General features: G+C 42.6%; 1 protein-coding gene across 2 annotated transcripts in view; it reads left to right on the forward strand.

The window, feature by feature from the left end:
• LOC126401465 (protein jagged-2-like) overlaps positions 1-20,111 on the forward strand; it is an 80,600-nt gene that overhangs the window by 50,888 nt on the left and 9,601 nt on the right. Inside the window, exons 7-23 of one of the 2 annotated variants that reach the window (XM_050062732.1) lie at positions 407-526; positions 980-1,093; positions 1,372-1,485; positions 3,054-3,167; positions 5,756-5,802; positions 6,503-6,676; positions 6,807-6,957; positions 8,130-8,294; positions 8,901-9,014; positions 9,643-9,756; positions 11,068-11,181; positions 11,369-11,485; positions 12,469-12,496; positions 16,606-16,691; positions 17,723-17,836; positions 17,998-18,113; positions 18,266-18,529. In XM_050062732.1, coding sequence (XP_049918689.1) covers positions 407-526; positions 980-1,093; positions 1,372-1,485; positions 3,054-3,167; positions 5,756-5,802; positions 6,503-6,676; positions 6,807-6,957; positions 8,130-8,294; positions 8,901-9,014; positions 9,643-9,756; positions 11,068-11,181; positions 11,369-11,485; positions 12,469-12,496; positions 16,606-16,691; positions 17,723-17,836; positions 17,998-18,113; positions 18,266-18,529 — 2,066 coding nt within the window. The remainder of the gene's footprint in view (positions 1-406; positions 527-979; positions 1,094-1,371; positions 1,486-3,053; positions 3,168-5,755; positions 5,803-6,502; positions 6,677-6,806; positions 6,958-8,129; positions 8,295-8,900; positions 9,015-9,642; positions 9,757-11,067; positions 11,182-11,368; positions 11,486-12,468; positions 12,497-16,605; positions 16,692-17,722; positions 17,837-17,997; positions 18,114-18,265; positions 18,530-20,111) is intronic. The other variant, XM_050062734.1, reaches the window with a different exon arrangement.

The raw sequence follows: 20,111 nt of genomic DNA on the forward strand, positions 1-20,111 counted from the left end.
CTGAGACGCCACAGTATGATTTGCAGAACACATAAAAACAGAGCTATTGTTAAGTATTTTTTGATTTCCAGTACGTGAGCTAAAAAAAATCACCTTTGTGTTACGCCACATTAGTGGGAAGAGGACACCGTGTGATTTGTCAAGATGTAGGGGACGAAAGTAGAAGTGACATTTTCTGTAAATATCTTTCATTGTTTTCCTGGTAACCCGAAATCAGATGCTTTGGAAGAGAGAAATGAGTGAAATGGAGCCTGTGAAGTTTTTATGTACGACTGTTAAAGAGCACAAAGCTGCAGAGTGATGAGAAGTTACAGCATTTAAATTACATTTGATTAGGTTTGTGTCAGATAAGTTTTTTGCATTAATGCACACAGAGTGGGTCACATCAGCGTTCTTTGCTTTGCAGATCTGAACTACTGTGGGACCAACCGGCCCTGTAAGAATGGAGGAACATGTATGAACACAGAGCCGGACGAGTATAACTGCGCCTGTCCCGACGGCTACTCGGGCAAGAACTGCGAGATCGGTGAGTCTCTAAATCAGGGATACTGAACTTGCTTTCCCTGGGGTCCACTTTGAAAAATGATAAGTGGCCAGGGGCCAGTCTCAAAAGCCCCGCACAGGTCAGGTGTAGGCAGCAGCAGTTCTTGGATTTGAGGACTTTCGGGGTTTAGCCTGGACCTCTGTTGGGCTTTCAGGGGACCCTCCACTTTTGGTCCTTTTTATGCCCCCTGGCACCTTATTTACATTAAAGATGAAAAAAAGAATCCTTTTGGGAATCAGCTTATTTTTATGAGGCACCTTATCTGGCCGACAGGCTGCTAGTTGAGTGTCACTGCTCCAAATCAAATAAACTTGGTTCCAGAATCCAGGTTTTTGTGCCACTTCACTTTCAGTGCAAATTTCTGAGGAACCGGATTGATCTGATGAGATTTCTGATTATTTTTATGCATGTTTCTCTCTTAATTTTTCTCTTCAGCGGAGCACGCCTGTGTGTCCAACCCCTGTGCCAACGGAGGGACGTGCCATGAAGTCCCCTCAGGATTTGAGTGTCACTGTCCGGCAGGCTGGTCTGGGCCGACCTGTGCTAAAGGTGAGGGGAGTCTACAACCCGTTTAACTCTTCTACAGACAAGACGAGGCAACCGTATCGTCTGTTCGGTTGCATATAACTGATCACTGTTTTACAGAGGGTCTGTTTTCAGTGACCTAAAGCACAGTTTGCATGTGGACAAAAGGCTAAAATGCATAGAAAAAGCTACATTTTCAAATATACATCTGTACATTTGGACTAGGCCTTGATGTCTCCAGTTGTAGTTGTAGTTTTCTCCAGTGTTCATGGCTTCAGTAATCATTGTGGTTCATATTTCAGACACAGATGAATGTGCCTCTAGCCCCTGTGCTCAGGGAGGAACCTGCATGGACATGGAGAACGGCTTCGAATGCATCTGTCCTCCGCACTGGACGGGCAAGACCTGCCAGATAGGTAGGTGATTCATATGTTGGTGCTTTTCAGATGTTGAGTAGGGTCGTTTATGTATATGGGATTATTGTTAAATATTAAGGCATTTATTAAAATTTGATTTGGAACATTAAAGTGTCAATACTCTGAAATCCTGTTTCAAAGTGTTGTTGCATGCTGGATGATATTTTGCTGTGATAAAGCCGGTGTGTTTCTGTGTGTTGCGCCGACAGTGAATGCCATGCGTCCGACTGTATTCCAGGAATCCCATTTGCTTGCAGAGTTACAGCATATCTGGGTGTTTGTTTATCCTGCTGTGTCGTTTAACCAGTAGTATTACTGCGGGAGGGCCACTAATTTCAAATGAGTGTGTGTTTGTGTATACGCACGCCCAACGGAGACACTCGCTGGGTATCATCTGCAACTCGAGCCAGGTGACTTGAGTAAAGCTAAAAATAACCTCCAGCCTGGCAACTGCTAGCCTTGGGACAAAATATACTCCACCGGGGGGTTATCTTTGGCTCCAGACTGGGCGTAACCGGGTTGTATGTACGCTACGGTGAAGCGACACCCCGACATAGCGGAGCCCTCACCCCCTTCGACCTCAGCCAGGAAACACTTTATAACCTGTAAACATGCGCAGGGAGCAGCCGAAATGATTTGGTTTGTGTTACTGATTCTGTCATTCTCAGCACGCCTCCCCTTTCAGGGAGCAGGGTGGTACCTGGGAGAGAGCGGCATGAGGAAAAGGAGGAGGAGGGATGGTGGTAGTGGGGGAGGTTGGGTTTTTGGGAATGGGTTGGGGTGTTTAGTTTCAGCAGCCCAACAGGTGCCGCTTACCTCCTGGGAGTAGTATTAATGCACTGTGTCGGTTTATAGTGAGGGAGGCGGCGCGGCGGGCGCGGTGATAGCTGCCTCTGAAACTGACCACTTGGAATGCCGCAGGTTGGCCTTCAGGGAATGCAATAGAGAGACATTAACCCTGAGGGAGGGGTGGGGGGTGAGGATAGAGCAGTGGAAGACATGAAACCCTGTCAGACATGAGCTTCACCCTGTAAATGTTCTGGCAATTTTACATGTCTGAAAAAGACCCCGAGTCGTTTACCCATAAAAGTCATAAAAGCAATCTGACAACATGGTGCCAAGTAACGTAACTTAATCCAGTCACATTAAGATAAAGGCTTCACCACACACACAGGCTCAAATATGCATATTAGAGACTTTTAATGTTCCACACTGTAGTAAACATCTCTCTCAGTTATCATTCCTGATGCACGAGGAGATAAAGTCCTTTTAATAACCCATGAAACTCTGTGAATGAGCCTGTTTTAATTTGTAGTTCTTCTGACGTCAGATGAGCTATTTCTAAGGGTGTGTCTTCATTGTAGCTGCAAAATGGCTGCCAAAATAGTGGCTTCAGTTAACATATGCTCTACCCCACAGAAGCAGAAAACAGCTGGAAGTCAGAGTTTAGAGAAAACCTCATTTCAGTGCGCTGTACGACTTGAAGCTAGGCTTGGTGGCGGGGCTTCTGAGCAGGTCCTCAGCTCTGTCATTCATTCTCTCTGTGTGTCTCGTCTCCATTTTTGCAGACGTTGATGAGTGTGCGGGGAAGACTTGCTTCAATGCTTACGCTTGCAAAAACTTGATTGGTGGATATCACTGTGACTGCTTTCGTGGATGGGTTGGCCAGAACTGTGACATCAGTTAGTATCAATCCAGCAGATTATTTAGTCTGCAGCTTCCTGTGACTCACCTGTAGCACAGAGGAGACTCGAAGCCTGTCATCTTTGCTGGCTACCTTCTGTTCCACGAGCTTCTGATCGCTTCTGGTCTTCCTTATAGGCTGAAACACTGGGTTTTCTCACCATGATATAAGATAAATTAGATGTTATTATAAATGGACAGTAACATTTTGACAATATTCTGAAGAAAAGTTCGTATTTATTTTTAGGTGCAGCTTCCATCCAGCATGCTAATAGCTAAGACAAAGTGGTATTTTATTGTTGAATGCTAGCAAAATAAACATAGCTTTTTCTTTTTCAAATAATACTCATTGCAAAGGTTGTAGGGTACGCAATCACACAATACAGATGGAAAACTACAGAAACATGTTTTACCACAGCCCTATTGGGCTTTGGAATCATGCTAACGGCTAAGACCAGTGGAATATGTTGTCGTTACACACTAGCAAAAATATCGTAGCTGTATCCTTTTCAAATACTACTTGTTGCTTAACCCTTTGAAACCTGAGCAAATTGGCTTGATTTCTTTTAAAAGCATGGGAAGAAGGCAGTGAACAATGAAAGAGGAAATGACCCCAAAAAAATTAGCAAGAAATTAGTAAAAAGAGGAAATTAAAAATAAGAAAATTAGGGTTAAAAAAGAAAGACAGTTAAAAACAAACATACAAAGAAATGACCCATAAAGATAAAATAAATAAATAATAATGAATTGTACAAAAATATTAATTACTAATATAATAATTCAGAAAAATCTAACAAAAAAATAATAAAAAGATCTAAACTATAATTAAAACTACAATTATTCTGCAACATAATTTTAACATGTAATAATAATATTGATTATTAATATAGTTTTTCCCTATTTTTTTTTGTTTTCCCTTGTATTTTTTTTTTTAGTTTTTAGTTTAGGTGGGGTTTTTTTTGGGTTTTTTGCAATTTGTGGGACATTGCTCATTGCCTTTTGTTCCCCATGTTTCTGAAAGAAACCACACCAGTGTGCTCAGAGTTCAAAGGTTTAAATACTTGCGAAAGGCGTCTAAAAGCAGCACAAGACAAGGGATGTTGCTCCAGGTTTCAAAGGGTTAAGTTGTAACTACTAGTTATTCTTGCAATACGGTGCCCCAGGAATGAGCCCTTAAACCCATAAATGAATTAGCATTTTAGCACTCCCGGTTCCCGTGTCTCAGAGTCAGTGGGTTTTTGCGTAGATGCCTGTAGGTATGTGCTTCATACAAGGTTACGAGATTGTCAGGTTTTGTTTTATGAATTTTGAAGATTTTATGTGTCTTTAAAAAGGCGGTTGCTAACAAGTGGCTAAATGAGACTACAGAACGTCAACAAGCCGAACACACATCTGCAGCCTCGTTGTGGTGGTGACGTCGAAGTCATGCGACCGTAGTGTAGTTCGTTTTGGCTTTGAAAGCATGCTAACGGCTAAGACCAGTGGAATATGCTGTTGTTGAGCACTAGCAAAATAATTGTGGCTTTACTTTTTTTAAATACTACTCGTGGCTAAAGTTGTAACTACTAGTTAGTTTTGCGATATAGTGCCCCGGGAATGAGTCCTAAAACCAGTAATTGAGTTAGCATTTTAGCACTCCCGGTTTCCATATCTTGAAGTCAGCGGGTTTTTGGTAAGATGCCTGAAATAAGGTCTGTCCTTCACACAAGCTTATGAGACTTTCATGTTTTGTTCTATGACATAAAATTCATCAGTTAACTCGTGAACTTGTGAAATTTGAAGCTTCTATGTGTCTTAAAAAAGGCAGTTGCTAACAAGTGGCTAAATGAGACGACAGGACGTTAACATGCCAAACACGGCTTCACAGAAACTTAGCTGACAAAACATGTAGGCTAAGTATCATAAATGTTTGTTTGCTACAGAGCTTATTTTCTGCAATAATCCAAAACCCAATTGAAAAATCCTGTAGGCTTTTTGACGAAGGAACCAGTGCAATGCTAACTTACTCTTTAGCCTATATAAAAATGTCATCCTTGGAGCACTCTATATGAACAAAAAAATAAATTTAGGCCCTTTAGTTGGTTTCTTTATCTTAGAATATGGACAGAAAAACATAGTAACGTGTGTTGTGACTATTCAGAAAAAAACGATGAAAAAAACCCTGTATGAGAAAATCTTTTAAGTTAAAGGTGCTGGTGGAACAGAGGCTAGCAAGCCAAGTTGTCTGGACTTCGGCTCTTAATTCACCCTCCTTTCTCTTGCCTCTCGGATGGCTGTTCATACCTGCCACACCCTGGCCTAACTCTTCTAAGTTATGAGACTAAACCTTTTTCATTTTTTTCTGACTGTTATAAATCTTTCCAAGAAAATCTTGAGGGGTAGTTTTGACTTCTGCGGTTTGGTCTTATTGCATGTTCTCACTGCACCTGTGAATCTGTATCTGACATTTCCTTGGGCATGGACCACTTTGCTTTGTTTGTGTTGACCACTTCTCTGTAGCAGCTGCATGTTCCAACACCACTGCATGTTCCACCTTCCAGTTCGTCAAACTCAAACCTGATGTTTCCTCTGTTTGTTTCTTTCTTAGATATGAACAGTTGCCATGGTCAGTGTCAGAACGCAGGGACCTGCAAGGTGAGATTCACAAGCTCTCAAGAACACTGAGGTCTTTGTTGGATTTATATACATATTAATGTAACCTGATGCAGCAATGGAGCTGGAGCGAGATCATAGCTGATCGTCAAAGTACCTGTCAGAACGTAAAAAATATGCTCAGGGGTATTTTGAAACATTGGTTACCAACTTCTTTGGCCTGAAAGGTTTTTTTTTTTTCATTTTCTGGTTTTAGTGAAGAAGTGAAAAATAAAATAAGGTGCTGTCAGGAGGATTTTAACAAAGTGCAAGTACATGTTTTGACACAAACATTTATACAACTACCTGAATCAGTGTTGAAAACCATCCTGAATACAAAGCATTCATAGTTGTCCATTTCTTTTTGACCCACGTATGTCAAATATCATTTTTAATTTGAACCACGCTAGGATTAATTCTCACAATTTCAGATTGTTAAACATACTATCCCAGATGTTTTTGTAGCTCCCAATATCCCCAAGTCTCTGTCTAGCTCAGTGTTGATGTTCTGAAACTCACCGTAGTCCATAAAAGGCTGTCTAGAGCTTTGCTTGTGATATTGGGTGCCAGAACAAACCAGAATGATAGAGGACACTTCTCACTTTATCTTAAGAAAAGATTATAAATTTGAAGCTCTGACACTTTGATCATCTGCGTCTAAATGAAATGTGACAGCAGAGTTTTTGATAACTTCTCGTTCCAGGAGGTGGCCAGAGGCTACCAGTGTGTTTGCCAGCCAGGATTCGTGGGTCGGCACTGCGAGGTTCAGAGAAACCGCTGTGCCAGCAGTCCATGTAGGAACGGTGGCCGCTGCCACGCCCTGCTGGACGGGTTCATGTGTGAATGCCTGCAGGGCTTCGCTGGTACAACTTGTGAGGTGAGGACTGGATCCAGCCAGTTAGATACACTGTAAAAAAAAAAAAGAGAACAGTTTGGTGCTTACACTTTGGTGTTGTGTTTCATTGCTGGGGAGGACACACCCCTAACTCCCTGTTTTCCATCTGTAGGTGCAGAATGACCCCTGCAGCCCGAACCCATGTCACAATAAGGCCCAGTGCCACAGCCTGATGGGAGATTTCTACTGCAGCTGCCCCGACGATTATGAGGGCAAAACCTGCTCAGAGCTCAAGGACCACTGCAAGACCAACCGCTGTCAAGGTAGCAAAGCACAGAGAGAATCTTGTTAATGATTTCAAGATATATTTAAAAGGAATACTTCATCTACCAAATGATCATTTGTATATCAATAACTTACCCCGTGTTAGGTTGATTTTGTGAAGGAAACTCTTTTATCTCATACCTCTGGTGAAGAAAGAAAAGTTCTTGATAACTTGAAGTCGTAGGGGTCCATGTTTAACAACAGAAAGACTGCATCACATTATTCATTTACAAAGTCACACAACTCATGCAGTATAATCCAAGTCTCATTAATCCAGTCATGTGATCTGATAGTGAAACTTATCTATGCTCTCTTCAAAGCCAGACTCCTTTTACAAGTCATTTTTCCTTGCTGAACACAGGAGCTACTGCTCTACCACTGCCTTGATAGGTTAGAGTATTTGTGTTCATGTGTGACTTTGGTGAATGCGAACTAACTGTTTAAACACCAAAGTCAGACAATAACACAAACCAACTAATTGATTGAGGCAATGGTAGACCAGCAGCTCCTGTGTTCAGTGATGTAAAATTACTGTTTTTGTCAATGGAGCCTGGCTTTGGAGAGAGTATAGATAAGTTTCACTTTTAGAAAGGCTCGTCTGTTTGGGAAGCGCTCAGCATAAAACTGGATAAATGGGATATTGCGGCTTCCAAATAAGTTAAAAAAATAGCCGCCCACAGACGCCATAACGGGAGATACGATGAACTCACTGTCTTTGGTTTAGTTCTACTCACTGTTTGATGATTAAGGGTGCTTCGGTTGGTTTAAGAGTTGACTGATTTGCAGGATGTGGGGAGAGCTGCAAGATAATGCTAACTGATTGTCTTGACTGTCGCGATCAAAAGAACGAAACATTCCCCAAATAACCAGGCCTTTACTCAAAAAATAATAGGAAACCAGGACGTGCTAGAAATGGCTCTAACATGGGACTTGGATTATACTGCACACGTTCTATGAGAGTTTATTAAACATGGACCCCTATGACTTTAATTCATCAAGAATATTAGCTTTTGTTGGATTTGTTGTCACTGTCAAGTTTAAGTGACGAATAAATTGTAACACAGGTCGAGTGATTGATATACAAATGGTTATTCGGGGGGTGAACTATTCCTTTAATCAACACATACTTTCTATTCTAACTGTCCGCCCTGCTCATTTTCTTCACCTTCAGTGATTGACAGTTGCACTGTAGCTGTGGCAACCAACGACACCCAAAAGCGGGTGTGGCACATCTCATCCAATGTGTGCGGTCCTCACGGCCGCTGCATCAGCCTGCCTGCTGGGAACTTCAGCTGCTCATGTGAGCCGGGATTCACTGGCACCTACTGCCACGAGAGTGAGTCATTATTAGCTCGCATCACACACGCACACACACACACACACACACACACACAACTCAACACACAGACTATATTTATCATCAGTTACCATCACTGGTAACCACATGATTCTTACGGTAATTCAGACTCCAGATTCACTAATCATCACTCTCTGAGTTTGGTTCAAAGCAGAAGGAAAAAATAACAGAAAACGGAAATCCAGAGGAAAACATAAACTGGAAAATGCTGAGGAATATTTCACGTCCGATTACTCTGTGGGTTTTGATTATGTGCTCTCACAGGATGCTTTTCAAATTTTGTTTTCAAAATCCAACTTATTTCCTCTAATTCAGAAAAGCCGATAGGAACAGGAAAAAATAATTTTGTAATAATTTTTGTGTTTACCTTTAGAATATCAAAAAGACTAAACAGAAGTGGTGGATATTTTCACATTTTAGAAATTTTATCAGATGACAATATGTGTGTATCCAAGATGCCAAAAAACCTGAAATATTTGGAATTCTTTGGACCTAATGCATTTTGAAAATTGAATCACTAAGTCCAGAAAAAAATTAAATGAATAACTTGACATCTGTGAATATCTCACCTCTCTCTGCCCACAGACATAAACGACTGTGCATCATCCCCCTGTAAGAACGGAGGCACTTGCATCGACGGGATCAACTCCTTCGAGTGTTTCTGCCCAGACGGCTGGGAGGGCAGTCTATGCGATGTCGGTGAGTAAGTGTGTGTGTGGGTGAGTGTGTGTCTGAGAGAACAGGGTTTTTGGGGTCAACGTGCTCAGCTCAGGTATGCAAATTTTAGGGCAGGCCTTGCTAAGTCATGCTTCTGCTGGTGAGTCACACATCCTGGGAGAATTCATCAGTGGCCTCCAGCAGCAGAGGAATGATCAGCAGTCTGAGAATCTTATCGAAGACATAACAATGGAGGATTTGTTTTCGAGATGAAAGGAAGCGGAAAAATGTGGCAACTTAATCAGCTGACTGATTCTAAATCTGTTTTGTAACAAGCACACAGTTGCTGACATTGTTCGGTGTGCACATTTGCAGATGACACGATTACCTATTTGAATATTGAGAGGGAGAGCTGGTCCAAAAGCAGTGATGAATATGAAAAATGTAATATATTTGCTTATTAAAACTTTATCAATATGGCAATCTTAGGTATCTGATGCAAATATAAAACAACCACATGCAAGGCCATAGTGTTAAAGTCTATTATAGTGTTGTTTTTGGGCTTACAGACATTTGAAGATGTAGCTCTACATTATGAAATAGATTTAAAAAGTCATTGTAGAATCAGTAGCTTAAATACTTGCACTGACACACTGTGATTTTGTTCCAGATGTGAATGAGTGCAACAGGAACCCCTGTCAGAACGGAGGCCAATGTGTCGATCTGCTCAACGACTTCTACTGCAACTGTGTGGACAACTGGAAAGGAAAGACCTGCCACTCACGTAAGTTGATATAAACATGTGTTAGTGATTGTTGAAACACTTGTGACTGTATGTTGTGTGTTTGTGACGTCTTCATAAAAAATCATGGGCACTGCTGAGGTGCTGTTGAGCAAGACACCGAATCCTGAACTGCTCAGGGTGTCTGTCCAAAGCAGTCCCTTCAATCCGACAGAAAAAAAAAGAAATTGATAAATAAAGTATATCTTCTTCTTCTTCTTCTAGTGCCAACCAGTTTTAACCAATAATGTCATGACATCCATTAACTTTTAGCCGTACAGAGCTAAGAGCGTATACTGTAAAAAGTAATAGAAGCGGCTACAGTGATGTCAGCCATTAGTTTGTGGACTCTCGTTTTGAAGCCTTGAGTCCGGCATTTTGAGGGTCGCCATCTTGTTACAGAGCCAGAGGTGGTCACATTTGGATGAGAGGTTGAAGCGGACTCATAGATGGTTGCGACACCTTGCAAAGAGCCTGTCACTCAAGCGGTCCCACCCTTAAATAGAAAGCATAACTTGAAGCCTTAATAAAATGTTAATGGCGGAGTTATATAAAAACTTTTACACCATACAGTTGTCATGAATGTTGAAGTTAGCTATAAAGAGCAAAACTATTTTATGTACCAAACTGTAAACATGTTTATTCCTGCTGTTAAATTGGACATTTTTCGTGGGGATTGACTGGCTTCTAGAGTCAGCCTCAAGTGGCCATTTGAGGAACTGCAGCCATGTTGGCTTCATTTTTCAGCTTTGGATGTCACTGCGTGGATAAGATAGTTCGCTAGCAAGCATTAGCATGCTGAGTCAGTGTTTTGCTTCCCCAAAATACCGTGGTTACAGGCCTGCTGACTAGAATTTATTCATTTTGAATTAACTGGTGTCTGTGACAGCTTCAAGGCATTTCACAGTGGTTTGCTTCACTTTATAGTGATCAAATCAAATTTCTCCCAACATTATATCCCCAAGCCTGTCCCGTTTCACTGGGAAATACATCAGGATAGGGACGCCAGATACTCATAAAATTCACTTTCATCCTTACTGTAATTGTTACAATGGAGTATGTGAACAAAAATTCAAGTGTAGCCCATGAGTAGCGTCTTTGTCCTCTGTTTCTATGTTCTCCAACATGTCAGGTCTTATATTTTTTAACTGCCTCAGCCTCTTAATCTTTCTGAGGCATGATGCCCTCACTGCTGGCTGCTGTGCAGGCTTGTTCTCCGCTCTGACGGCGTCTCTGAACTGTACTTGGTAGCTGAAGAAACACTGGCACAGAGTCAAATGCTTAAAATGTGTTTCCCATGCTGCCTTATTTCAGGTGAGAGCCAGTGTGACTCCACTACCTGCAGTAATGGAGGGACGTGTTACGACCACGGAGACTCTTTCCTGTGCAGCTGCCCCTCAGGCTGGGGTGGCAGCACCTGCAACACAGGTCAGGCGCTCACTGCACTCTAATTACACTGTTGTGGCTCTGGTAATAACAGTGATAATACAATGGGATATTACGTAGTTACAATCTGTCAGACTGTGATCACAGGCCGGAGAGCAGCTCTCACACTGTGGGCTGGTCAGAATAAAAACATTATTTATTCAAGGGAATCTTTGGTTTTGTTTTTCAGCCAAGAACAGCACATGTGACTCGGGTCCTTGTGAGAACGGAGGGACGTGTGTCGGAGGGGGAGACGCCTTCACCTGCATCTGCAAGGACGGCTGGGAGGGACTCACCTGTGCACAGAGTATGTCACTGTTAGAAACCATGATCATGTCGTAACGGCTGTGAAGTGGAGATGGGAATATTTACAACTTGAGAGTGCTCGCGTCATCGGCAAGTCAAGGCAGTGGCATAATTGTAGAGTTGGTCGTGTGAACATTAAAGTACTTTTATACTACAAATTTATCCAGTAAAGTTTAATCACCTTGACTTTAGCTGCGTTTAGCTCCGTATTATTTAGTGCCAAGGCAGATAAATCAGGGATTTCTGATTTCCTTTCCATAATTACAACTCGGATGTTGACATGAACCTGCTTGTGGAACTCCTAAATGTAGCTGGAATAACTTAGAACACTCCTTAATAATTAAGTTATCACTTTTGGGGGCATCGGTGGCTTAGTGGTAGAGCAGGCGCCCCATGTACAAGGCTGTTGCCGCAGCGGCCTGGGTTCGACTCCAGCCTGTGGCCCTTTGCTGCATGTCACTCCCTCTCTCTCTCTCTCTCTCCCCCTTTCACACTTCACTATCCTATCAATTAAAGGCAAAAAATGCCCTAAAAAATATCTTTAAAAAAAAAAGTTATCACTTTTGACAATCTCCAGCACACCTGAAATAGTTGATTAAAAGTTATTCGTTCTAACATAAGCAGGAGCAACAACAGGTTAAAAAGACAAAGATAGTTAGAAGCTAAAGCCGAACTATAGGCTACAGATCACAGTGTAAAAGTGAACCACCACATCACTGCTGATCGCCACACAAGACAATTAATATAAAAGGAAACTTTGCTGATATTAAACCAGCTGTGTGGCATCGCAGTGTGTATATAAAAGGAAACTTTGCTGATATTAAACCAGCTGTGTGGCATCGCAGTGTGTGCAGATGAATGGTGTTTGGCTTCACCCCCGTGTGTTGAATATCAGCAAAGTTTCCCTGCTTCCCTGCGGGACTTAACGAAGGATCAATTGCAGTTTAAAACTTAGTAATTTGGTCTTCTTTATCTCTCTTTCAGATGTCGACGACTGCAATCCCCATCCTTGGTAAGAGCGATTTCTTTTCATTATTGTTCTATTCTTTTATTTTCATGGCTGTGTAGAAAGTCTCAAAAATCTCTCTTTGTTTTAGTTGGATTCTTTTTAACTGTAGAAACCTGTTCATGGCGTCCAACAAGTTTTTTATTGATCAGTTGGATGTCGAGGTGTTTGGTACAGAAGCCCTGCAGACAGATCATCACCTCTTTAACCATTTTCTGCCTGTTTTGGTGTTGAATACGAGTCAGATTCCTCTGTTATCTGATAGTTAGTTAAACCTGAGTTCAGGTTGATGCTGTAATTTGATTCAACTGTGGTGGTCTGGACAGAAGCCCTAATTTCTAGTGACTATTTATCACTGCTGGGTGCGGCACCTTTGATCCTTACCTCCGCTCTGTTGACATTTATATTTTGTGTGAGTCACTCTGGGAAAAACTCCAACAACCTGAGATTCACTGTTTCGACTTGAGAGTATGAAACAGAGCGTGGAGCAGCTACGGGATCTCCCAGTGATTCTCACGCTTTCAGATCTGATTTAATGCCCAGAATTTTCCTGTCAAAGATTGTGGATGAAAATGTGCAACATTGTCTGATTCTCAGATGGGAGTGTTTTGCTGCTTTGACTTTAATTCAAATAAAAGAGAATACCTCACCCCTTAAATGACCATTTGTACATCAGTTACGCACCTTGTTACGCTGGCATCGTGAAGATATCCTTGGTTTTTTTTTCACATTGCAAAAATGGATAGTCTTGATGAATTGAAGTCCTGGGTTCCCACATGGACAACAGGAAAACTATATCAAAACATCTGTTCTCAAACTCTCACGCCACTCATGCAGTGTAATCCAAGTCTCATTTATCCAGTTGTACGCTCAGTACTTCCCAAACAGACAGCACTGTCCAACGAGAAACTAACCGTAAGTGAGACTTATCTGTGCTCTCTTCAAAGCCAGACTCCATTGACAAAAACAGTAATTTTACCTCAGTGAACACAGGAGATGCTGGTCTACCTCTGCCTCCATCAGTTAGTTTGTCTGTGTTATTGTGTGACTTTGTTGTTTTAAACGGTTAGTTCGGATTCACCAAAGTCACACAATAAAACAAACAAGCTAACTGACAGAGGCAGCGGTAGACCAGCAGCTCCTGTGTTCAGCTAGGTAAAATCGATGTTTTTGTCAATGGAGTCTGGTTTAGAAGAGAGAGAAGAAGGATTAGCGAAAGTGCATGTGTTTGGGAAGGATGGAGTGCGGGACTGAATAAATAAGGCTTGGATTATACTGCATGAGTTGTGCCAGAGTTTGTAAACAGATGTTTTGATGTAGTTTTGCTGTGGCCCCCTATGACTGCTGTTAGTCAAGAATTTTCTCCGTTTTTGGACTCTTCGTTCATCATGATGGGAAGCAAGGAAAACAAACTTATCTTCACAAATTCACCTTAACACAGAGTGAGTAACTGATATACGAATGATCATTTGGGGGGTGAAGTATTCCTTTAAAGGCGTCAACTTGAGTTTAAGGAAATTGCAATTAGCATTTTTAGTTGTATTTTTATCATTTTATTGATACAAAAACACTCAAGCAAAGAAAAACTAGGGACTCCTGTTAGCTCCACTGGATCTGAGAGGCTTTCTAGGACAAAAGCCTTCCCCTCCCCCCTCCTCCCCTCCTCACCCCCCTCTACAATGACTGACAGGTGGATTAGTGGTGGTTTTAGTTGGAGAGGGTTGAGGGAGAGGCGGGCAGGAGAGTGTGAAGAGACACCCCTCTCACCATTCACCAGCCTCGACCTGGGGGTAGCTGTGAGGAGTGGAGGTGTCAGGGGGGCTCAGTATGTGGTCAGCAGGGATTTACATATGAAGTCTGGACATTGATCAGGGATCAGCTTCAGCCTGCTGACACTCAGAGTCTCTGCAAACTCTGCGGGAAAAAAAGAGTGATGGTTTGTAGCTCAGAGGGCAGAACACGAGACAAACCAGCGGAGTTACTGACCTCGAGGGTTTAATGTGACAGACGCTTGTGTAGCAGTGTAGATGTGTTGATGTAGTAGAGTGGTTGTTTGGTGTGAGGATGATTAATGAAGGACAGATGATGAAGCAGCTAAACCTGCTACAGTTACTTTCATAATCATTTCCTGCAAAGAATTTCACCGGATCAGTCATTTCTAAAGAAGTTTTCTTAAGGATTTAATGTTGTTGTTATCGTAGTAACATGAAGTGAGAGTACAGATGGTGAGATTCTAATATTGGATCATAGTTATACAGAAAAGGGAAGTTATATTGGTGAATTTGTGACATTAGTGTTTATGAAACTTCCTGGGGAATTACCTTCTTTCATGTGAGCTCCTTTTAGGAACTATTAGAAAATAAGGAAACCAAAACCATCAACTAAGTTGACGTTATGCAGCTCAGTGGGCAGGATGAGATGCACTTAAAGGTTTAATTTCCACTGAATTTCTGCAGGACTTTTGGTTAAAGGGACAGATCGCCCCAAATTCAAAACACATATTTTCCTCTTACATGTAGTGCTGTTTATCAATTTAGATTGTTTCGGTGTGAGTTGCCGAGTGTTGGAGATATCAGCAGTGTTAAAGCCATTTCTAGCAAGCCCTAGTTTCCTATTATTTTTGAGTCTCTCTAATGCACCACCTGACCTGGCATCTAGGGAGTCTTTAATTAAAGGCAGGTGTGCTGAAGTGAGTGTGGAGCATGGAAGACGCCACGGGGTTACAGTCGTTAACCGCCGTGTGTTTGGTTAATCTTAGTTTTTAATTGTTTGTTGAAGTCGTTTAATGCCCCATTGATTTGAACTTTGTTTCTGTAAAGGCCTGTTTATTTGGGGAGTGTTTGTTCGGGGGACAGTGACAGTTAAGACAGTTAAGACAATCAGTTCGTAGCGCCATTATGCAAATCTCCATTCATCCCCCAAATCAATCAACTCTTAAACCAACTGAAGCACCCTGGTTGATCAAACTGAGGAAAACTAAACCAAAGCCAGTGAGTTCATCATAGCTCCCGTTGAGGTGTCTGTAGGCGGCTATTTTTGAACTTAGCGGAAGCTGCAATAAGCTGTACAGATGTCTGCCTTCTCTCCAATGTAATAGAACTAGATAGGACTTAGCTTGTGGTGCTTAAAGACCCAAAAAACTCAACCGCAATGTCTCTTTCCAGAATCATGACTCAGTTACTCAAGATAATCCACAGACCTTGTTGTGAGCAGTTTCATGTAGGAACTGTTTTCTTTCTACCAAACTACATCTGCCAACTGTATCACTGTGAAGAAGGAAACGTGCATCTACTCATGGACGAGATGCTCATTTCTCGTGACAGCGGAAGATGTAAACATTGATGGCGTCCTCCTCGGCTTAGCTGTAACGTTAGCTAGCTCAGTGGTGCTAGGTGAGTTAGCAGTAGATGCACTCTTCCTTCTGCGCATTGATACGGTTGGTGTAGTTTGGTAGACAGAAAATAGTTCCAGCATGAAACTGCTCACAACAAGGTCTGTGGATTATCTTGAGTAACTGAGTCATGATTCTGGAAAGAGACATTGCTGTTAAGTTCTTTAAATGTTTTTTTTTTTTTTGGCACTTTGAGCACCACAAGCTAAAGGACATCTACTTCCATTATATCAGGAAAGAAGGCAGACATCTCCAACACTCGACAACTCACACAGAAACAATCTAGACTGATAAATAGCACTACAGGTAAGAGATAAAATATGTGCCTTTGATTTTGGGGGTGAACCGTCTCTTAAAAGAATCCACTTATTTGCCAGAATTAGTCCACAGTGGCACATTATGAGCTTTTCATTATATGTGAAGCCTGTCTGACGGACGTTAACTAATATTACTAAATCTTGACACGTGTATTCCAGCCAGGGGACGTCAACACCAAATTTCTCGGAGTCAAACATACAGTATCTGCAAGTGAAGTTCTTCAGTGAAATGATTTAGAGTGTTGACAGTGATTTACAGTTTTCTAAAAGCGCATCTGAAAGAAGAGCGTTTTTCCCCTCGGGGAAGAAACGCAGAAGGAATTCACTTTTTCAGTGTCTCTTTGAACCTGTGTAACGTCTGCAGCAGCACTGAACTCACATGTTGCTTTCTGTTTCCTTCTCTGCAGCTACAACGGAGGCATCTGCGTCGACGGTGTGAACTGGTTTCGCTGCGAGTGTGCCCCGGGATTCGCCGGACCCGACTGCCGCATCAGTGAGTCCCTGGGAACCGGAGGGGGGCGTGTGGAGGGGTCAGGTGGGCGGGGGGTCAGAGGTGAAAGGCCGCGGCGGGGGAGCGTGAGCCGATTGTCTCAGGGCGACAGATTAGGAAGCCTTTTAGGAAGACGGTCTTAACCTCTCCCCTCTGCGCTGAGCCGAGGTCAGAGCTGAGGCTCGTCAGACGGGTCGGTGCTTTCTCCCGCGGCCTTTTGGGAGAAATCTCCTCAGAAAAGCCTTTTCAGAACCCGAGTGTTATCCAATTGAAGCGTTTCAAACCAAACTGCTATAAACCCTTTGTGCAAAGAGCGATCCTCTGAATTCCATCACTCATTGAAGATATTTAAATATGACGGTCGGATCTCTCAAAGCTCAGTTTTTTCTCAGCGAGAGTTAAGCTTCGGAAAGACTTGAAGAAGAGATCAACAATGCCAGTAAGACCTGTGTGAAATGTATGAATTTAGATGAATAGATCTGCTACTGAAAAGGTGCTGCAGCTCTTTGCATCAGTCTGTGGATCAGTCTTGTCTTTTCTCCATATAATTAGAAGTTTTTTTATAACAAAAATTGGTGACAGATCATAGTTGTTATCTGGACACTCGGTTTCCAGCTGCTGTGGAAAAAAAGGGGCCCGATGACCTCAACGAGATGGTGCAGATCTTTTTAAGTTGGATTGTATGATGGACTTATCTAGACTTGGTGTATTACCTACAGCAGATGTTTGTTGGCAGGCCCCCAGTTTGGAGAAGCAGACAGGAGTACTGATATGGAAGCTAAGCAGTGTACTGCTGTGGATGGGGGCAGCAGCAAATTTTAGCCACCTACAAAAAGTCATTGTAAGTACATGCTATATTTAGAATAGCTTCCGTAGCGGTACTCTTGTCTACTTCTCCAAACTGGGGGTGTGCCAAGTGACATCTACTGTGGGTAATACACCAACCGCACACACACACCCACCCCTTCAAAAACAAACAAAAACTTCTGTACACTGTGTGTGTTTAACATACAGCTCTGTGGTTTCTCTTACAGACATAGACGAGTGTCAGTCGTCTCCTTGTGCCGAAGGTTCGACCTGCATGGATGAAATCAACGGCTACCGCTGTGTTTGTCCTCCAGGACACGCTGGACCTCGCTGTCAGGAGTGTGAGTACCATAAGTCTGGATCACAGTGTTTGCCACCTGTTGTGTTACAGTGACTTTATTAGATTTGGTGGATTTCCAGCAGGTCATTGGTGAAGTAAATGTGAAGATTGACAACTGATCCACTTCCTTTTGTTCTCATCCTCTTTTTTTATTCTCTCCAGTTATCGGACTCGGGAAGTCATGCCGTCACGCTGGCCTGCAGTTTCCTCATGGCAGCCGGTGGGAGGAGGAGTGTAACGCGTGCCAGTGTGTCAACGGATACGTTCGCTGCTCTAAGGTCAGGGTCACAGCGAGGACTATTATTTTACCAAAGTAATGATGTTGTGTTGTGATGACCCAGCACGTGTTCGCCATTGTTATCACAGTGTTCGTGCAGCCAGTTTTGTGAGAGCCACATCAGTAAAAATCCCTGTATCCATGTTCTTCCAGGTGAGGTGTGGTCGTCGGCCCTGCCTCCTCTCGAAGGCTCTGCCTCCTCCTGCGGACACAAACGCCCCGTCTTGCCCCGGAGGTCATGAATGTGTGGAGCATCAGTTCCTCACCTGCTTCTCGCCGCCATGTCACCAGTGGGGTGTGTGTTCAACGCCAGACCCTCCAACGCCCCTGCACACCCAGTGTGAGCCCAACAGTGGTTACCTTGACAACAGCTGTGCTCGCATCACGCTCATCTTCAAAAAGGACAAAGTGCCGCAGGTAAGGCATTGAGACAACTTTCCCTGTGTAGATAAAGCAAAAAACAGGTGATATATCACTGTAACTCCTCATATTTTTGAGTTTTGTACTGTCAGTCAGACTGAAAAAGTAATTTGAAGATTGTTGCTTGGGGAATATGGACATTTTAATGGCTTTTTTTCCACAATTTGTGACATTTTGTACACCAAAAAAATGAATCAAAACATTAAAGAAGTGGCCTCGACCATCGACAGCAGGGTCAGTTAGGCTTCCCTTTGTCTCAACATCTGCTACCACTTTGCTTTTTAGCAACACTTTTCTAAAATTCTTGGTGGTCCAGAGTGCAAATCTGTGGTTTTTACACAGAAGTCACATTTTTTGATGCTTTTTAAGTTAAGAAAGCATGAAAAATGTCAAAAACGGCCTCAGCAGTAACAAAAATGACAGGTGTTGTTTTTAGAAGTTATGTTTAACAATAACAAACATATGATTTTTTTGCGAATTTAATGTTCTGTATCAAAGCAGGACTTTAAACACAGAGGTTGAAGCTCTGTTGTGAATTAAGAGACCGACATTTTATCAGCCCCGTTAGCGCTGCTGTAACTAGAGTGTGTACGCTTTCGATGAGCTCTCCCTGAAGGAACAGTCTGAATTAAGGCCGAGGAGACAGTTGGAAACCACCAGCGAGCCTCCGATCCAATCATCAAGTCATTTTTCATTCTTGTTGATGTGTCACGTCATAACAACACATTGGAAATCATTTTCCTACCACCCCGGATTGTTAACATTTGATAATTGCTGGATTGTTAACAATTGGGGGGCTGGTAGAAAATTACTTCAAATGTCTCGTTGCTTGAATTTGCAACCGCAAACACGTACACACACGTGTCGTTCCTCACTGTATACAGATGGGGGTCAGTTTTTGACTTTCGACAGCTTGTCCTTGGCCGTGCGTTATGTAACTTCCCAATGAAGACGCTGATGTTTGGATGCCGAGGAAACAAAATCACGGAGGGAAGAAAAGTCAGTGAAGCTGCAGTGTTAATCAGATTTGGACGTCGTTTTTGTTGATGAAAATAAAAATAGCTGATGGCAATCTGAAAGGGGCAACACTACACTACAGTACATCTTCTCATGGACGAGTCTCTCATGCTTGTGACTGTGCAAGATGTTCAAGGCCCTGATCACACAAACAAAGTGTTTTAGCAGCTGGAGGCGCCTTTTTGTATTTGTGTTTAATGAGAATGAAGCTTTTTGCTTGCGGTTTTTGCATCATGACACACCTCGTATTTCTGTGCTCTAGCGCCTGGCATTTTTGCTGGAGTGCTCTGAACGCCTCAAGTTGAAAAAACGTAAACTCAAAGCGGAAAAGTGCCCAACGTCATCTCTTTTTTCGAATGATTTGAGAGGCGGGTCTTCTGTCATGGTCACAACAAGTTTACAGTTAGCAAACAATGGAGTAGAAACTGGTGGTGGCGGTTGCTGGATACCCAGAGCTATACGGCCTGACGTTAGACAGCAGGTTGTCAAACTGCCCCTGAGTCATCCTAAAATATGCCTGGAAGCAGGCATCATGGAGGAGAAGCTCCTGGACCAACTGGTG

This window comes from Epinephelus moara, chromosome 14 (assembly GCF_006386435.1).
Source record: "Epinephelus moara isolate mb chromosome 14, YSFRI_EMoa_1.0, whole genome shotgun sequence".
NCBI classification, from domain to species: domain Eukaryota; kingdom Metazoa; phylum Chordata; class Actinopteri; order Perciformes; family Serranidae; genus Epinephelus; species Epinephelus moara.